General features: G+C 49.4%; 1 protein-coding gene across 3 annotated transcripts in view; it reads right to left on the bottom strand.

The window, feature by feature from the left end:
- The window catches only part of LOC112223412 (sodium/potassium-transporting ATPase subunit beta-1-interacting protein 3), a 125,536-nt gene that overhangs the window by 1,416 nt on the left and 104,120 nt on the right, over positions 1 to 20,000 (bottom strand). The window contains exon 6 of one of the 3 annotated variants that reach the window (XM_024386417.1): positions 521 to 605. The exons of 1 other annotated variant lie outside the window; for it this stretch is intronic. In XM_024386417.1, coding sequence (XP_024242185.1) covers positions 521 to 605 — 85 coding nt within the window. Of the gene's footprint in view, positions 1 to 516; positions 606 to 20,000 lie in introns of those variants that run through there. One more of the 3 variants, XM_024386418.1, reaches the window with a different exon arrangement.

Below are 20,000 nucleotides of genomic sequence, written 5' to 3' on the forward strand. Positions count from 1 at the left end.
CACTACAGACCCTGGTTTGATTCCAGGCTGTATCACAACCAGCTGTGATTGAGAGTCCCATAGGGCGGCACACAATTGCCCCAGCACCGTCTGGGTTACGGTTTGGCCAGGGTAGGCCGTCAATGTAAATAAGAATTTGTTCTTAACTGACTTGCCTAGTTAAATAAAAATAACTTGCACAACTTTTTTCCAGAGCCACATATCTTTATCACTGTCCAAAAGTAGTGTACTATATTTTAGGGAACAGGGTTCCATTTGAGACATAGTCCATAGTTCTGTCCTCTTTTCTCTGGGTCCTTATAAAATGCCCTTGAACCCTATGACATCACACCACGGCACCATCTATCTGCTGTCATTTTAATGACTTGCTCATTAGGCAAAAGCTGAAACGCTTATTAAAGTGGAGTAATTAAGGCCTTATTCCAATTAACACTGTGTTAACGAAGAGACGTTTCATCTTAATAAATATCAAAGACTAGCCAAAGAAAAACACACAGGCCAAACACACACACATACTTACAGATACATGGGCTTTAAGAGGAGATGGGATGGTTTCTCATTGACATGGTAGAGGGGGAAGGGGTCAAATCCACCAACAAAATCAACTGAAAACAAAAGGATCAAATGCAAAAAATGACAAATTAAATCAGAACATGACATACAGAAAGTGACGGGCAGAAAGAAATATAAATGAAATGATATCAAATGACAAATATGGATTCACAAAACAAATGAAAGTGAAGAGAATACAAAACAGATAGGTACACCTACAGTATGAGGGGGTCAAAGGTTAGAATGTGTTGGCATGTCAAAAACAGATGGAGATGTGGAATTTCAGCTAGCTCTGATGTTCCATACACAAAAACAGATGGAGATGTGGAATTTCAGCTAGCTCTGATGTTCCATACACAAAAACAGATGGAGATGTGGAATTTCAGCTAGCTCTGATGTTCCATACACAAAAACAGATGGAGATGTGGAATTTCATGTTCCATAGCTCTGATGTTCCATACACAAAAACAGATGGAGATGTGGAATTTCAGCTAGCTCTGATGTTCCATACACAAAAACAGATGGAGATGTGGAATTTCAGCTAGCTCTGATGTTCCATACACAAAAACAGATGGAGATGTGGAATTTCAGCTAGCTCTGATGTTCCATACACAAAATGTGGAATTTCAGATGGAGATACACAAAAACAGATGGAGATGTGGAATTTCAGCTAGCTCTGATGTTCCATACACAAAAACAGATGGAGATGTGGAATTTCAGCTAGCTCTGATGTTCCATACACAAAAACAGATGGAGATGTGGAATTTCAGCTAGCTCTGATGTTCCATACACAAAAACAGATGGAGATGTGGAATTTCAGCTAGCTCTGATGTTCCATACACAAAAACAGATGGAGATGTGGAATTTCAGCTAGCTCTGATGTTCCATACACAAAAACAGATGGAGATGTGGAATTTCAGCTAGCTCTGATGTTCCATACACAAAAACAGATGGAGATGTGGAATTTCAGCTAGCTCTGATGTTCCATACACAAAAACAGATGGAGATGTGGAATTTCAGCTAGCTCTGATGTTCCATACACAAAAACAGATGGAGATGTGGAATTTCAGCTAGCTCTGATGTTCCATACACAAAAACAGATGGAGATGTGGAATTTCAGCTAGCTCTGATGTTCCATACACAAAAACAGATGGAGATGGAGATGGAATTTCAGCTAGCTCTGATGTTCCATACACAAAAACAGATGGAGATGTGGAATTTCAGCTAGCTCTGATGTTCCATACACAAAAACAGATGGAGATGTGGAATTTCAGCTAGCTCTGATGTTCCATACACAAAAACAGATGGAGATGTGGAATTTCAGCTAGCTCTGATGTTCCATACACAAAAACAGATGGAGATGTGGAATTTCAGCTAGCTCTGATGTTCCATACACAAAAACAGATGGAGATGTGGAATTTCAGCTAGCTCTGATGTTCCATACACAAAAACAGATGGAGATGTGGAATTTCAGCTAGCTCTGATGTTCCATACACAAAAACAGATGGAGATGTGGAATTTCAGCTAGCTCTGATGTTCCATACACAAAAACAGATGGAGATGTGGAATTTCAGCTAGCTCTGATGTTCCATACACAAAAACAGATGGAGATGTGGAATTTCAGCTAGCTCTGATGTTCCATACACAAAAACAGATGGAGATGTGGAATTTCAGCTAGCTCTGATGTTCCATACACAAAAACAGATGGAGATGTGGAATTTCAGCTAGCTCTGATGTTCCATACACAAAAACAGATGGAGATGTGGAATTTCAGCTAGCTCTGATGTTCCATACACAAAAACAGATGGAGATGTGGAATTTCAGCTAGCTCTGATGTTCCATACACAAAAAAAAACAGATGGAGATGTGGAATTTCAGCTAGCTCTGATGTTCCATACACAAAAACAGATGGAGATGTGGAATTTCAGCTAGCTCTGATGTTCCATACACAAAAACAGATGGAGATGTGGATGGAGATTTCAGCTAGCTCTGATGTTCCATACACAAAAACAGATGTGGAATTTCAGCAAAAAAACAGATGGAGATGTGGAATTTCAGCTAGCTCTGATGTTCCATACACAAAAACAGATGGAGATGTGGAATTTCAGCTAGCTCTGATGTTCCATACACAAAAACAGATGGAGATGTGGAATTTCAGCTAGCTCTGATGTTCCATACACAAAAACAGATGGAGATGTGGAATTTCAGCTAGCTCTGATGTTCCATACACAAAAACAGATGGAGATGTGGAATTTCAGCTAGCTCTGATGTTCCATACACAAAATAAAGATGCAAAATATTTGTATAATACACAAACTTTCCATATTTGTATTGACTAGTGATGCTATCTGAGGCAGTGAGCGTAGGGGACGAGGCAGTGAGCGTAGGGGACGAGGCAGTGAGGGTAGGGGACGAGGCAGTGAGCGTAGGGGACGAGGCAGTGAGGGTAGGGGACGAGGCAGTGAGGGTAGGGGACGAGGCAGTGAGGGTAGGGGACGAGGCAGTGAGGGTAGGGGACGAGGCAGTGAGGGTAGGGGACGAGGCAGTGAGGGTAGGGGACGAGGCAGTGATGCTATCTGAGGCAGTGAGGGTAGGGGACGAGGCAGTGAGGGTAGGGGACGAGGCAGTGAGGGTAGGGGACGAGGCAGTGAGGGTAGGGGACGAGGCAGTGAGGGTAGGGGACGAGGCAGTGAGGGTAGGGGACGAGGCAGTGAGGGTATCTGAGGCAGTGAGCGTAGGGGACGAGGCAGTGAGCGTAGGGGACGAGGCAGTGAGCGTAGGGGACGAGGCAGTGAGGGTAGGGGACGAGGCAGTGAGCGTAGGGGACGAGGCAGTGAGCGTAGGGGACGAGGCAGTGAGCGTAGGGGACGAGGCAGTGAGCGTAGGGGACGAGGCAGTGAGGGTAGGGGACGAGGCAGTGAGCGTAGGGGACGAGGCAGTGAGCGTAGGGGACGAGGCAGTGAGCGTAGGGGACGAGGCAGTGAGCGTAGGGGACGAGGCAGTGAGCGTAGGGGACGAGGCAGTGAGCGTAGGGGACGAGGCAGTGAGCGTAGGGGACGAGGCAGTGAGCGTAGGGGACGAGGCAGTGAGGGTAGGGGACGAGGCAGTGAGCGTAGGGGACGAGGCAGTGAGCGTAGGGGACGAGGCAGTGAGCGTAGGGGACGAGGCAGTGAGCGTAGGGGACGAGGCAGTGAGCGTAGGGGACGAGGCAGTGAGGGTAGGGGACGAGGCAGTGAGGGTAGGGGGCAGTGACGGTAGGGGACAGGCAGTGAGGGTAGGGGACGAGGCAGTGAGGGTAGGGGACGAGACAGTGAGCGTAGGGGACGAGGCAGTGAGCGTAGGGGACGAGGCAGTGAGCGTAGGGGACGAGGCAGTGAGCGTAGGGGACGAGGCAGTGAGCGTAGGGGACGAGGCAGTGAGCGTAGGGGACGAGGCAGTGAGCGTAGGGGACGAGGCAGTGAGCGTAGGGGACGAGGCAGTGAGGGTAGGGGAGGAGGCGAGATTCAGGCAGCTGTCAAAATAAGCTCTTTATCGCGGAAACACAGAGGGTGACCTTCACTAAGTGATCGACCAAGAGACCAACTCTCTGTATATTTACTCAGAAAAGGGAAGCACAGAGCGGAGCAAACAGTCAGAGAGGGAGTGAGAGAGCGAGAGGGGAAAAAGAGTGGAAAGGACAGAGTGTGTTATGCTTGTCACTCTGACTGACACAGGGCCAATGAGATTAGATTAAAGGAGCGTGTGCAAAAACAGGGTGCATTTATTGTCACCATGGATACAAGAGCCCAGTAAACAACAGGATGCAGTGAATCTGCCACATCGTTAGAGCAGGATCGTAATGCCGGCGCATCGTTAGAGCAGGATCGTAATGCTGGGGCATCGTTAGAGCAGGATCGTAATGCTGGGGCATCGTTAGAGCAGGATCGTAATGGTGGTGCATCGTTAGAGCAGGATCGTAATGGTGGTGCATCGTTAGAGCAGGATCGTAATGGTGGTGCATCGTTAGAGCAGGATCGTAATGCTGGGGCATCGTTAGAGCAGGATCGTAATGGTGGTGCATCGTTAGAGCAGGATCGTAATGCTGGGGCATCGTTAGAGCAGGATCGTAATGGTGGTGCATCGTTAGAGCAGGATCGTAATGCTGGGGCATCGTTAGAGCAGGATCGTAATGGTGGTGCATCGTTAGAGCAGGATCGTAATGCTGGGGCATCGTTAGAGCAGGATCGTAATGCTGGGGCATCGTTAGAGCAGGATCGTAATGGTGGTGCATCGTTAGAGCAGGATCGTAATGGTGGTGCATCGTTAGAGCAGGATCGTAATGGTGGTGCATCGTTAGAGCAGGATCGTAATGCTGGGGCATCGTTAGAGCAGGATCGTAATGGTGGTGCATCGTTAGAGCAGGATCGTAATGCTGGGGCATCGTTAGAGCAGGATCGTAATGGTGGTGCATCGTTAGAGCAGGATCGTAATGCTGGGGCATCGTTAGAGCAGGATCGTAATGGTGGTGCATCGTTAGAGCAGGATCGTAATGCTGGGGCATCGTTAGAGCAGGATCGTAATGGTGGTGCATCGTTAGAGCAGGATCGTAATGCTGGGGCATCGTTAGAGCAGGATCGTAATGGTGGTGCATCGTTAGAGCAGGATCGTAATGCTGGGGCATCGTTAGAGCAGGATCGTAATGGTGGTGCATCGTTAGAGCAGGATCGTAATGCTGGGGCATCGTTAGAGCAGGATCGTAATGCTGGGGCATCGTTAGAGCAGGATCGTAATGCCGGGGCATCGTTAGAGCAGGATCGTAATGCCGGCGCATCGTTAGAGCAGGATCGTAATGCCGGGGCATCGTTAGAGCAGGATCGTAATGCCGGCGCATCGTTAGAGCAGGATCGTAATGCTGGCGCATCGTTTGAGCAGGATCGTAATGTTGTTTCATGAAGATAACTAATCCAGAAGTGTCTCCACTTTCTGGAACAGTGCTTTTATGAGAGATAGGAATAGGCAAATATAATATTTGAAGTTCATTGCATTAACTAGAGTTCCTGAAAGGGCTAGTTATTGTCAGATTAATCAAAAAGAGGAGTGACAAGTTGCTCCTCTGTCTCCATTCTGGCTCATTGGGATTCTCAGTTTGTGATATACAGAGCCCAAGCCCAGCGACTGGAGTTGGTCCATCACACACAGGCTGAGTTATCAGGAAGTGGCCGCTCCAGTAAAGTGAGTAACACAAACAAAGGTTAAACACACACACGCACAAATGCACACACATGGCAAGTGATTTTCTTATTACAAGCAGGCTGGGTTCCATGTCCTGCCATGATAAGCAGTGTGCTGAAGAATATGGTTTGGGGATAATGGGGCGGCAGGTAGCCTAGTGGTTAGAGTGTTGAGCCAGTAACCGAAAGGTTGCTGGATCAAATCCCTGAGCTGACAAGGTAAAAATCTGTCGTTCTGCCCCTGAACAAGACAGTTAACCCACTGTTCCCCAGTAGGCCGTCATTGTAAATAAGAATTTGTTCTTAACTGATTTGCCTAGTTAAATAAAGGTTAATGATGATGTAATTTTCTCTCCCCCTGATCTCTTGCAAAGCAGAATGTCAAGACACAGAGCGAGAGAGATAGAGCGAGATAGTGACTGTGAAAATCACACTGTGCCAGACCAGCCAGGTCACCCATGAAACAAGTCAGTATTCGACGTCTATCCATGTCTGAGGATGTCAGGGGATGGCATAGAAACCGGTATGCGCTGTTACCTTCAAGTAGGTTTTGGTTTTGCGAGGGCATTGTGGACGGGGATGGCAGGTGTAAGATTCAGCCTCTGATTCCAAAGGTTGCAAAATCAAATCCAGCGATAGAAAGTTGTTTTTGATATTTTCATTTGAAGTCTACCCCAAACCTTAACCTTTAACCATTCAGAGTTAATGCCTTACCCTAAGACGTTGGAGTTAACCTGAATTTTGACGTTTGGAAAACCTTTGAAATTGCACATTTGAGAAACATGGACCAAGGTCTAATTCCGACGTGAGACTGTGAGAGCTTGTAGACATGGTTTGTGATATAATTGTGATGTGTAAATGAATTAGAACTGAACATGGTTCAAAAACAGCTGTTTTCATGCTGTTCCAGTGATACATGTACTAACCTGTGTGGCAGTGTAGAGTAGCAACCAGGAAATCATGTGTGAGAGTTAACCTCTCCCAGTGCTGTATATCTTTAATCAACTGAAGATGTTCACCTACTGTAGATTTAGTGTGATGTGTAGAGCAGTCTTGAGAAATGAACTGATCCCAACGTTACACGCTAAGTATTGAATCTGTGTCGTCCTCACTGCTCAGATGTTATTCCACTGAGCTAAAGCCAAGGCCAAGTCTTCAGGTCTCAAGCAATGTAAGGCTACTCCTCATGCGAGCAGAGTTGACCGTACCACCTCTACATGAAAGCATGCCAGATACGACAGGTATGTGGCTCAATGCGTTCATGTGGAGTAAATAAATACGCCGTAATGTAAGGAGACTGTTTTAACTACGGAGAGGAAATGTTTAACGTCACAGGCGCTACGCTTAACTAACAGAGACATGGACCATCTATCTAACTGTCTACCTCTCCCAATACCTTTCTAAGAAAGATAGAGAGAGGAAAACCTGTCTCCCTGTAGAGGAAAGGCTGTGCAGCCACTGCACCACAGCAGAACCAGAGACGGAGCTGCATTTCCTGACAAAATGTCAAAAATATAAAACAACTAGATAGTGTCATTTCCCCAAATTTGAAACCCTTATTCAAGGTTTCAAAGACCTCTCTGATGAGATTAGGCTACCTGTCCTGTTGGGGGAGGATGCAGAGAGCTGTGGTTTGGCAGCGCACTACATTGCAGACAGTGTCTGACAGACCAACCAGCCTGCACATGTCCTCTATGCCATTGTTATTGTTCAATGTATAGTTATGGTCACCCTTGATTATTGTTGTTACTGTTGTCCCATTGACATTGTTGATTATTATTATTTTAGTTATGTTAATATTGTAAATGTATCATTTCATCTCCAGAGTACTCTTTGGCAATAACATAGTCATGCCAATAAAACAAAATTGAACTGAAAGAGAGAGGGACATGAGGGAGAGGAAAGAGTGAGAGAGAGAGACACAGAGAGGGAGAGAGAGAGAGAGAGAGAGAGAGAGAGAGAGAAAGGTGGGGGGGGGTTTGAGAAAGAGAGAGAGAGAGAGGATGGGGTAGAGACAGACTGAGGTAAAAGGTGATAAAACACAGACAAGCAGAGTGTTTAACTTTGTCATCAGCACAAAGAGTGGAGGGAATGAAGCTGCCCATCACATCACCGTGGTAACAGAGTGATCAGCTTGCATTGGGGGTGACTGACATAGAATTCCTATGGAAACAGGTCCTTGCCAATACAGTTAATATAAATGGAAACTGGCCCTGTGTCAAAGTTTATACAAAGGGAAACCGGCCAGAGAAAACCGGATGTGTGCCAATAAACTAATGATGAAGAATCTGCTGTAACTGAGCTACTGCACGACAGACCATTGGCTTCAAAGAGAATTCATCATAAGGCTGTGTCCCAATTTATCCATCTCATTCCCTATTTGCACACTCCCTCCCTCTATCGTCCGATGTCTCCTACTTTACCCTCACATTCTCTCTCTCTCTCTGGCTCTGTTACCTGTATCCATCCATCTCACTCTTACTTACTTTCATCCCCTCCCCTTGCTCCCCTTTCCTCTTTCTTTACATCTCTCTCCCACCCTCCTTCCTCCCTCCCTCTCTCTCTCTCTCTCTCCCACCCCACCTTCCTCCCTCCCTCCCTCCCTCCCCCTTCCCAACCTCCTTCCTCCCTGCCTCTCTCTCTCTCTCCCTCCTCCTCTCTCTCCCAACCTCCTCCCTCCCTTTTATCTCACTCTATCACACCCCAGGTTCATTCTCCCCATCATTCTCTTCTTTCCTTATCTCCCTTTCTCTTCCTCCCTTCTTTTTTTCTCATTTGACTCCAGAGCATTTACTGAGACAGTGAGTCAGCACAGAGGTGCGCGCCACAGTTAGCCGTCACACTAGGCTAATGCTAAGTTAACGCTAGGATAAAGCTTATGCTACGGGGGTAACTCTCTGACCTACTTTCCAAAGAGGCTTTCCCCCTCCACTCGTTCCGCCTGGGTGTCTGCTCTATACTGATAACTGGACACGCAAACACATGCACACACTCAGCACTCCAGCTCATACTAATAGGAACATCCACTAAGGCCTGAGAGAAATAAATCTGATCCTTGAGCTGAGTGTGATGCTCATTGTTCCGTCCTTTCCGGTTCTCCTTTGCCGGAGTGTGTGTGTGTGTGTGTGTGTGTATTTGGACGTGTTTAACTATTCTTGTGGGGACCAGAATTCCCCACAAAAATTGTAAACGAACAAACATTTTACCAACTGGGAACATTTTGTTGGTCCCCACAAGGTCAGATGTTATTTCTAGGGGGTTTAGGGTTAAGGTTAGAATTAGTGTTAGGGTTAATTTTAGGGTGAAGGTTAGGTTTTTGGGTTAGGGTTAAGGTTAGGGTAAGAGTACAGGTTAGGGTTAGGGAAAATATGATTTTGAATGGGACTGAATTGTGTGTTCCCGCAAGGTTAGCTGTACAAGACTGTGTCTGTGTGAGTGTTTTTACATCCCCCTCTAACTTATCTCCTCAGGTGCGGAGAGTATCTGAATATTTCTGTTCTCTCTCCTGTCCTCCTCGTTTCTCCATTCATCTTCCCCTCCCCCTCTCTACTGTATGGGTGAGGTATTCCACCTCTCCTTTGTGGGTGAGGTCTGCAGAGCCGGAATATTTATCAACCAGAATGGCTTAATGAGGCAGCTAGAAATAACCAGAGACCTCAAAGTTATTCACCTTGCCTTCAATAACTACAGACTGAGAGGGAGACAAATAGAGATAGATAAAGAGAGCAAGAGAGAGCGAGAGAGAAAGAGAGAAAAAGACAGAGAGAGAGAGAGAGAGGGAGAGAGCCAGCTAGAGAGAGTCAGAGAGAGCCAGAGAGAGAGAGACAGAGAGAGAAAGACAGAGAGAGAGAGGGAGAGAGCCAGCTAGAGAGAGTCAGAGAGAGACAGAGAGAGAGCCAGAGAGAGAGAGAGCCAGAGAAAGAGACAGAGAGAGAAAGACAGAGAGAGAGAGACAGAGACAGAGAGAGAAAGACAGACAGAGAGAGACAGAGCCAGACAGAGAGAAACAGAGCCAGACAGAGACATCCCTTTACATTTTCAGATCTAAAATGGATCCTGACAAATAATCATTCCATGCACCAGCATAGAGAATGAAAGGGAGGAAAGATGCAAGAGAGAAGAACCGAGGAGGAAATAAAGAGAGAAGAACCGAGGAGGAAATAAAGAGAGAAGAACTGAGGAGGAAATAAAGAGAGAAGGGAGGAGTAGGAGAGGAGAAAAAGAAGAGAACAAGTGAGGAGAAGGATGGAGAGAAAAGTGAGGAAAAACTTTAAGCGGGCAAAATGATGCTGATGAAGTCTGGGGAGCTCAGTGAAGGAACCTAGTCTGGGGAGCTCAGTGAAGGAACCTAGTCTGGGGAGCTCAGTGAAGGAACAGTCTGGGGAGCCCAGTGAAGGAACCTAGTCTGGGAGCTCAGTGAAGGAACATAGTCTGGGGAGCCCAGTGAAGGAAACTAGTCTGGGGAGCCCAGTGAAGGAACAGTCTGGGGAGCCCAGTGAAGGAACAGTCTGGGGAGCCCAGTGAAGGAACCTAGTCTGGGGAGCTCAGTGAAGGAACATAGTCTGGGGAGCTCAGTGAAGGAACCTAGTCTGGGGAGCCCAGTGAAGGAACATAGTCTGGGGAGCTCAGTGAAGGAACCTAGTCTGGGGAGCCCAGTGAAGGAACATAGTCTGGGGAGCTCAGTGAAGGAACATAGTCTGGGGAGCTCAGTGAAGGAACAGTCTGGGGAGCCCAGTGAAGGAACATAGTCTGGGGAGCTCAGTGAAGGAACATAGTCTGGGGAGCTCAGTGAAGGAACAGTCTGGGGAGCTCAGTGAAGGAACAGTCTGGGGAGCCCAGTGAAGGAACATAGTCTGAGGAGCTCAGTGAAGGAACAGTCTGGGGAGCTCAGTGAAGGAACCTAGTCTGGGGAGCTCAGTGAAGGAACATAGTCTGGGGAGCTCAGTGAAGGAACATAGTCTGGGGAGCTCAGTGAAGGAACAGTCTGGGGAGCCCAGTGAAGGAACCTAGTCTGGGGAGCTCAGTGAAGGAACATAGTCTGGGGAGCCCAGTGAAGGAACCTAGTCTGGGGAGCCCAGTGAAGGAACAGTCTGGGGAGCCCAGTGAAGGAACATAGTCTGGGGAGCTCAGTGAAGGAACAGTCTGGGGAGCTCAGTGAAGGAATAGTCTGGGGAGCCCAGTGAAGGAACCTAGTCTGGGGAGCTCAGTGAAGGAACAGTCTGGGGAGCTCAGTGAAGGAACAGTCTGGGGAGCTCAGTGAAGGAACAGTCTGGGGAGCTCAGTGAAGGAACAGTCTGGGGAGCTCAGTGAAGGAACAGTCTGGGGAGCTCAGTGAAGGAACAGTCTGGGGAGCTCAGTGAAGGAACCTAGTCTGGGGAGCTCAGTGAAGGAACCTAGTCTGGGGAGCTCAGTGAAGGAACATAGTCTGGGGAGCTCAGTGAAGGAACAAAGTCTAATCTGACACTTCAAATGAGTGTGGAAATGAAGCGAGCATAGCATGTTGGTGTGTGTGTGAGTATGTGTGTGTGTGCGTGCATAGCATTGAAAAGAATGAAGACACGTACACATGCATGGAGCTGATTACAATATCAAAGAGAAAGGGCTTGAAGGCTGTGTAGCTCTGTTTCAAAGCAGCTTTCAATTTCCAAAACCAGCCAGCCAGGATCAGACTAGAACTACTGAATAATTAAAACTAGGAAAGAATACAGAATCATCCACTTCGGTTTCATACTTTTCTTTCCCCTATTTTTATTCAGTGTGTTGTTGTTGTACTCATCAATCTATTTGTACAAAGACACACACACACACACACACACACACACACACACACACACACACACACACACACACTCACACACACGTTCTCTGTCTGTCATTGTGTGCTTTTCAAAGTGAACGTCTGTACCCTCCGCCCTTACACAAACAGTATCTGTGACAACTGTCCACACAAAGGATGTGAGGCCGTGAGGTCACAAAAAAACAAAGCCAAAAGGGAAACCACTGTGAGGGAAATGTCAATTACTTATTTTGAAGTTGACTCCCCCCACCAGAATGGTATTTCCCTCTAGGGATTACTTAGGAGTGATTGATTATGAGATAGTACCGCCCAGAGCCGGGCGAGGTAGGGGCGACACTAAACATTCACAGCCACTGAATCTCTGGTATGTGACCTCCACCAAAGAGGAGGTGATTGTACTTCCACCCCGAACGCCCCAAACACACACACTCTTTCTTTCAAAATGTATTTTCACTCACTAAACTTGTGTGTACAACTGTTGGAAATGTGCATTATATTAACCACTGTCACCACACTTAAATGTTTTCTGCCACATGATTGGTTAACCCTCAATGTGACCACTGACATCGAGGCTATGAGGTCACGGTAACCATGAGCTGTTCTTCAGATGTGTGCCTCTTTCTCTTTCTACAGACGCTACCTCTTCTCACTCCCGCTCTCTCTCTACCTCTTCTCCCTAGCCCTCTCTCTGTCTACCTCTTCTCCCTCGCCCTCTCCCCCTCCCTCCCTTCCTCCCTCCCTCTACCTATTCTCCCTCCCTCTACCTCTACCTCTTCTCACTCCCTCCCTCTTCTCACTCCCTCCCTCTTCTCAGCTACCCCTACCTCTTCTCAGCTACCCCTACCTCTTCTCAGTCCCTACCACTTCTCAGTCCCTACCTCTTCTCAGTCCCTCCCTCTTCTCACTCCCTCCCTCCCTCTTCTCTCACTCCCTCCCTCCCTCTTCTCCCTCCCTCCCTCCCTCCCTCCCTCCCTCCCTCCCTCCCTCTTCTCACTCCCTCCCTACCTCTTCTCACTCCCTCCCTACCTCTTCTCACTCCCTCCCTACCTCCCTATCTCTTCTCACTCCCTCCCTCCCTCTTCTCACTCCCTCTCTACCTCCCTAACTCTTCTCACTCCCTCCCTCCCTCTTCTCACTCCCTCCCTCCCTCTTCTCACTCCCTCTCTACCTCCCTACCTCTTCTCACTCCCTCCCTCCCTCCCTCTTCTCACTCCCTCTCTACCTCCCTACCTCTTCTCACTCCCTCCCTCCCTCCCTCTTCTCACTCCCTCTCTACCTCCCTACCTCTTCTCACTCCCTCCCTCCCTCTTCTCACTCCCTCTCTACCTCCCTACCTCTTCTCACTCCCTCCCCTCCCTCTTCTCACTCCCTCTCTACCTCCCTACCTCTTCTCACTCCCTCCCTCCCTCTTCTCACTCCCTCTCTACCGCCCTACCTCTTCTCACTCCCTCCCTACCTCTTCTCACTCCCTCCCTCCCTCCCTCTTCTCCCTCCCTCCCTCCCTCCTCTCACTCCCTCCCTCCCTCCCTCTTCTCACACCCTCCCTCCCTCTTCTCACTCCCTCCCTCTCTACCTCCCTCCCTCCCTCCCTCTTCTCACTCCCTCTTCTCACACCCTCCCTCCCTCTTCTCACTCCCTCCCTCCCTCTTCTCACTCCCTCCCTCCCTCTTCTCACTCCCTCCCTCCCTCTTCTCACTCCCTCCCTACCTCTTCTCACTCCCTCCCTACCTCTTCTCACTCCCTCCCTACCTCTTCTCACTCCCTCCCTACCTCTTCTCACTCCCTCCCTACCTCTTCTCACTCTACCTCTTCTCACCTTCTCCCTCCCTCCCTCCCTCCCTCTTCTCACTCCCATTCTCCCTCCCTCTCTCTTCTCCCTCCCTACCTCTTCTCACTCCTATTCTCCCTCCCTACCTCTTCTCACTCCCATTCTCCCTCCCTCCCTCTTCTCACTCCCATTCTCCCTCCCTACCTCTTCTCCCACCCTCCCTACCTCTTCTCACTCCTATTCTCCCTCCCTACCTCTTCTCACTCCTATTCTCCCTCCCTACCTCTTCTCACTCCTATTCTCCCTCCCTACCTCTTCTCACTCCTATTCTCCCTCCCTACCTCTTCTCACTCCTATTCTCCCTCCCTACCTCTTCTCACTCCTATTCTCCCTCCCTCCCTCTTCTCACTCCTATTCTCCCTCCCTCCCTCTTCTCACTCCTATTCTCCCTCCCTCCCTCTTCTCACTCCTATTCTCCCTCCCTCCCTCCCTCTTCTCACTCCTATTCTCCCTCCCTCCCTCTTCTCACTCCTATTCTCCCTCCCTCTTCTCACTCCTATTCTCCCTCCCTCTTCTCACTCCTATTCTCCCTCCCTCTTCTCACTCCTATTCTCCCTCCCTCCCTACCTCCTATTCTCACTCCCTCCCTCCCTCTTCTCACTCCTATTCTCCCTCCCTCTTCTCACTCCAATTCTCCCTCCCTCTTCTCACTCCTATTCTCCCTCCCTCTTCTCACTCCTATTCTCCCTCCCTCTTCTCACTCCTACTCTCCCTCCCTCTTCTCACTCCTATTCTTATTCTCCCTCCCTCTTCTCACTCCTATTCTCCCTCCCTCTTCTCACTCCTATTCTCACTCCTATTCTCACTCCTATTCTCCCTCCCTCCCTACCTCCTATTCTCACTCCCTCCCTCCCTCTTCTCACTCCTATTCTCCCTCCCTCCCTCCCTCTTCTCACTCCTATTCTCCCTCCCTCCCTCTTCTCACTCCTATTCTCCCTCCCTCCCTCTTCTCACTCCTATTCTCCCTCCCTCCCTCTTCTCACTCCTATTCTCCCTCCCTCCCTCTTCTTCCTCCTATTCCCCCTCCCTCTTCTTCCTCCTATTCCCCCTCCCTCCCTCTTCTCACTCCTATTCCGCCTCCCTCCCTCTTCTCACTCCTATTCCGCCTCCCTCCCTCTTCTCACTCCTATTCTCCCTCCCCCCCTCTTCTCACTCCTATTCTCCCTCCCTCCCTCTTCTCACTCCTATTCTCCCTCCCTCTTCTCACTCCTATTCTCCCTCCCTCTTCTCACTGCTATTCTCCCTCCCTCTTCTCACTGCTATTCTCCCTCCCTCTTCTCACTCCTATTCTCCCTCCCTCCTATTCTCCCTCCCTCTTCTCACTCCTATTCTCCCTCCCTCCCTACCTCCTATTCTCCCTCCCTCCTTACCTCCTATTCTCCCTCCCTCCCTACCTCTTCTCACTCCCTCCCCTACCTCTTCTCACTCCTATTCTCCCTCCCTACCTCTTCTCACTCCCTCCCTCCCTCTTCTCACTCCCTCCCTACCTCTTCTCACTCCTATTCTCCCTCCCTACCTCTTCTCACTCCCTCCCTCCCTCTTCTCACTCCCTCCCTCCCTCTTCTCCTCCCCCTCCCTCCCTCCTCCCTCCCTCCCTCTTCTCACTCCCTCCCTCCCTCCCTCTTCTCACTCCCTCCCTACCTCTTCTCACTCCCTCCCTACCTCTTCTCACTCCCTCTCTACCTCCCTACCTCTTCTCACTCCCTCCCTCCCTCTTCTCACTCCCTCTCTACCTCCCTACCTCTTCTCACTCCCTCTTCTCACTCCCTCCCTCCCTCTTCTCACTCCCTCCCTCCCTCCCTCTTCTCACTCCCTCTCTACCTCCCTACCTCTTCTCTCTCCCTCCTCCCTCTTCTCACTCCCTCTCTACCTCCCTACCTCTTCTCACTCCCTCCCTCCCTCCCTCTTCTCACTCCCTCTCTACCTCCCTACCTCTTCTCACTCCCTCCCTCCCTCTTCTCACTCCCTCCCTCTCTACCTCCCTACCTCTTCTCACTCCCTCCCTCCCTCTTCTCACTCCCTCTCTACCTCCCTACCTCTTCTCTCACTCCCTCCCTCCCTCTTCTCACTCCTCTCTACCGCCCTACCTCTTCTCACTCCCTCCCTACCTCTTCTCACTCCCTCCCCCCTACCTCTTCTCACTCCCTCCCTACCTCCCTCCCTCTTCTCACACCCTCCCTCCCTCTTCTCACTCCCTCCCTCCCTCCCTCCCTCTTCTCCTCCCTTCCTCTCTACCTCCCTCCCTCCCTCTTCTCACTCCCTCTTCTCACACCCTCCCTCCCTCTTCTCACTCCCTCCCTCTCTACCTCTTCTCACACCCTCCCTCCCTCTTCTCACTCCCTCCCTCTCTACCTCTTCTCACTCCCTCCCTCCCTCTTCTCACTCCCTCCCTACCTCTTCTCACTCCCTCCCTACCTCTTCTCACTCTACCTCTTCTCACCTTCTCCCTCCCTACCTCTTCTCCCACCCTCCCTACCTCTTCTCACTCCCTCCCTACCTCTTCACACTCCTATTCTCCCTCCCTACCTCTTCTCACTCCTATTCTCCCTCCCTACCTCTTCTCACTCCTATTCTCCCTCTTCTCACTCCTATTCTCCCTCCCTCCCTCTTCTCACTCCTATTCTCCCTCCCTCCCTCTTCTCACTCCTATTCTCCCTCCCTCCCTCCCTCTTCTCACTCCTATTCTCCCTCCCTCCCTCTTCTCACTCCTATTCTCCCTCCCTCCCTCTTCTCACTCCTATTCTCCCTCCCTCCCTCTTCTCACTCCTATTCTCCCTCCCTCCCTCTTCTCACTCCTATTCTCCCTCCCTCCCTCTTCTCACTCCTATTCTCCCTCCCTCCCTCTTCTCACTCCTATTCTCCCTCCCTCTTCTCACTCCTATTCTCCCTCCCTCCCTACCTCCTATTCTCCCTCCCTCCCTACCTCCTCTTCTCCCTCCCTCCCTACCTCTTCTCACTCCCTCCCTACCTCTTCTCACTCCCTCCCTACCTCTTCTCACTCCCTCCCTACCTCTTCTCACTCCCTCCCTACCTCTTCTCACTCCCTCCCTACCTCTTCTCACTCCTATTCTCCCTCCCTACCTCTACCTCTTCTCACCTTCTCCATCTTCTCACTCCCTCCCTCCCTCTTCTCACTCCCTCCCTCCCTCTTCTCACTCCTATTCTCCCTCCCTACCTCTACCTCTTCTCACCTTCTCCATCTTCTCACTCCCTCTTCTCACTCCCTCCCACTTCTCTCTCCCCACTCCCTCCCTACCTCTTCTCACTCCCTCCCTACCTCTTCTCACTCACTCCCTCCCTACCTCTTCTCACTCCCTCCCGCTTCTCTCTCCCCACTCCCTCCCTACCTCTTCTCACTCCCTCCCTACCTCTTCTCACTCCCTCCCTACCTCTTCTCACTCCCTCCCTACCTCTTCTCACTCCCTCCCTACCTCTTCTCACTCCCTCCCTCCCTCTTCTCACTCCCTCCCTACCTCTTCTCACTTCTCCCTCCCCCCGCTTCTCCCCCCCTCTTCTCCATCCCTCCCTCCCTCCCTCTACCTCTTCTCCCTCCCTCCCTCTACCTCTTCTCCCTCCCTCCCTCTACCTCTTCTCCCTCCCTCCCTCTACCTCTTCTCCATCCCTAACTCTACCCCCTCCCTCCCTCCCTACCTTTACTACTTCTCCCTCCCTACCTCTACCTCTTCTCCCCCTCCCTCCCTCCCTCCACCTCCTCTTCTCTCTCCCTCCCTCCCTCCTCCCTCCCTGCCTCTACCTCTTCTCACTCACCCCGCTTCTCCCTCCCCCGCTTCTCTCCCTACCTCTTCTCCATCCCTCCCTCCCTCCCTACCTCTTCTCCCTCCCTCCTCTACCTCTTCTCCATCCCTCCACCTCTTCTCCATCCCTCCCTCTACCTCCTCTCCATCCCTAACTCTACCCCCTCCCTCCCTACCTTTACTACTTCTCCCTCCCTACCTCTTCTCCCTCCCTCCCTCCACCTCCTCTTCTCTCTCCCCTCCCTCCCTGCCTCTACCTCTTCTCCCTCCCTCTACCTCTACCTCTTCTCCCTCCCTCTACCTCTACCTCTTCTCCCTCCCTCTACCTCTTCTCCCTCCCTCTACCTCTTCTCCCTCCCTCTACCTCCTCTTCTCCCTCCCTCCCTCTACCTCCTCTCCCCCTCCCTCCCTCCACCTCATCTTCTCTCTCCCTCCCTCCCTGCCTCTACCTCTTCTCCCTCCCTGCCTCTACCTCTTCTCCCTCCCTCTACCTCTTTCTCCCTCCCTCTACCTCTACCTCTTCTCCCTCCCTCTACCTCTTCTCCCTCCCTCTACCTCTTCTCCCTCCCTCCCTCTACCTCCTCTTCTCCCTCCCTCTACCTCCTCTTCTCCCTCCCTCCCTCTACCTCCTCTTCTCCCTCCACCTCTATATCTTCTCCCCCTCCCCCTCCCTCCCTACCTCTACCTCTTCTCCCTCCCTCCCCCCTCTACCTTTTCTCACTCATCTTTCCCTTTTTCCTCCACACCCTTCACCAATTTCCTGTTTCTAAATGTCTCCCTTCAACCACCTCTGCATGAGCCAACTATACTGAACAAAAATATAAAACATAACATGCTTCATGAGCTGAAATAAAACATCCCAGACATTTTTCATATGCACAAAAAGCTTATTTCTCTCAAATGTTGTGGACACATTTGTTTACATCCCTGTTAGTAAGCATTTCTCATTTGCCAAAATAATCCATCCATCTGAAAGGTGTGGCATATCAAGAAGCTGATTAAACAGCATGATCTTTACACAGGTGCACCTTGTGCTGTGGACAATAAAAGGCCATTCTAAAATGTGCAGTTTTGTTACACAACACAATGCCACAGAGTTGAGGAAGTGTGCAATTGGCATGCTGACTGCAGGAATTTCCAACAGAGCTGTTGCCAGATAATTGAATTTTAATTTCTCTACCATAAGCCTACCAATGTTGTTTTAGATAATTTGTCCGTACATCCAACCGGCCTCAAAACTGCAGACCATGTGTAACCACGCCAGCCCAGAACCTCCACATCGGTCTTCTTCACCTGCGGGATCATCTGACGAGCGGGAGGGTTCTGCCTGTAATAAAGCCCTTTTGTGGGAAGAAAAACTAATTCTGATTGGCTGGGCCTGGCTCCCCAGTGGGTGTGGGAGCCACCCATGGCTGTACCTGTGTCCAGTCATTGTCACGAGGGACTAGGTGTGTGAGGAAGAATCAGGCGCAGAGAGCAGAGAGTTCCACAGGAAGAAGTGCACTTTAATTCGGCACCAAAAGCAATGCCCACAACACAGGGCGCGGAAAAATATGGACCAACCCAAAACACAGGGTACCAGGTACAGAGCACGAACACACCTAATAACACACACACGTAACACAAGAGTAATCCCGCACAAAACAAGGGCGGGTATACACACTTTAAATAAGGAAGCCCAAGTTTACATACACTTAGGTTGGAGTCATTAACTTCTTGGTGACAGGGGGGCAGTATTGAGTAGCTTGGATGAATAAGGTGCCTAGAGTAAACTGCCTGCTACTCTGTCCCAGATGCTAATATATGCATATTAGTAGTAGTATTGGATAGAAAACACTCTGAAGTTTATAAAACTGTTTGAATTATGTCTGTGAGTATAACAGAACTCATATGGCAGGCGAAACCTGAGACAAATCCAACCAGGAAGTGGGAAATCTGAGGTTTGTAGTTTCATTTAAGTGATTGCCTATCCAATATGCTGTGTCTATGGGGCCAGATTGCACTTCTCAAGGCTTCCATCAGATGTCAACAGTCTTTAGAAAGTTGTTTGAGGCTTCTATTGTGGAAGGGTGTCGAATAAGAGCTGTTTCAACAAGTGGACTAGGCTGACGCCAATCAGTTGTTTACTTCGTGGTCACGCAGGCGCACCGTTCCTTCTTTTTCCTCTGTAATGAATACGCTATTGTCCGGTTGGAATATTATTGAAGATTTCGTTTGACATGTTTCTACAAACTGTAATGGAACTCGTTTGACTTTTCGTCTGGATTTTGCGCTCGCGCATTGTGTCTTTGGAATAGTGAACTAAATGCGCAAAACGGAGGTATTTGGACATAAATATGGACGTAATCGAACAAAACAAACATTTCTTGTGGGAGTCCTGGGAGTGCATTCCGATGAAGATCAGCAAAGGTAAGTGAAGATTTATAATGCTATTTATGACTTTTGTTGACTCCACAATTTGGTGGGTAACTGTATGGCTTGCTTTTGTGGCTGAACCTGTTCTCAGATTATTGAATATTGTGCTTTTGCCGTAAAGCTTTTTTGAAATCTGACACAGTGGTTGCATTAAGAACAAGTTTATCTTTAATTCTATGCTAAACATGTATCTTTCATCAAAGTTTAGGATGAGTATTACTGTTATTAGATAGGGCTCTCTGCAATTTCTCAGGATGTTTTGGAGGCATTTATGAACATGGCGCCAATGTAAACTGAGGTTTTTGGATATAAATATGAACTTGATCGAACAAAACAGTCCTGGGAGTGTCATCTGATGAAGATCGTCAAAAGGTTAGTCATTAATTTGATCCATAGTTCTGCTTTTTGTGACTCTCTTTGGTTGAAAAATGGCCGAATGCTTT

This window comes from Oncorhynchus tshawytscha, linkage group LG22 (assembly GCF_018296145.1).
Source record: "Oncorhynchus tshawytscha isolate Ot180627B linkage group LG22, Otsh_v2.0, whole genome shotgun sequence".
Lineage (NCBI taxonomy): Eukaryota > Metazoa > Chordata > Actinopteri > Salmoniformes > Salmonidae > Oncorhynchus > Oncorhynchus tshawytscha.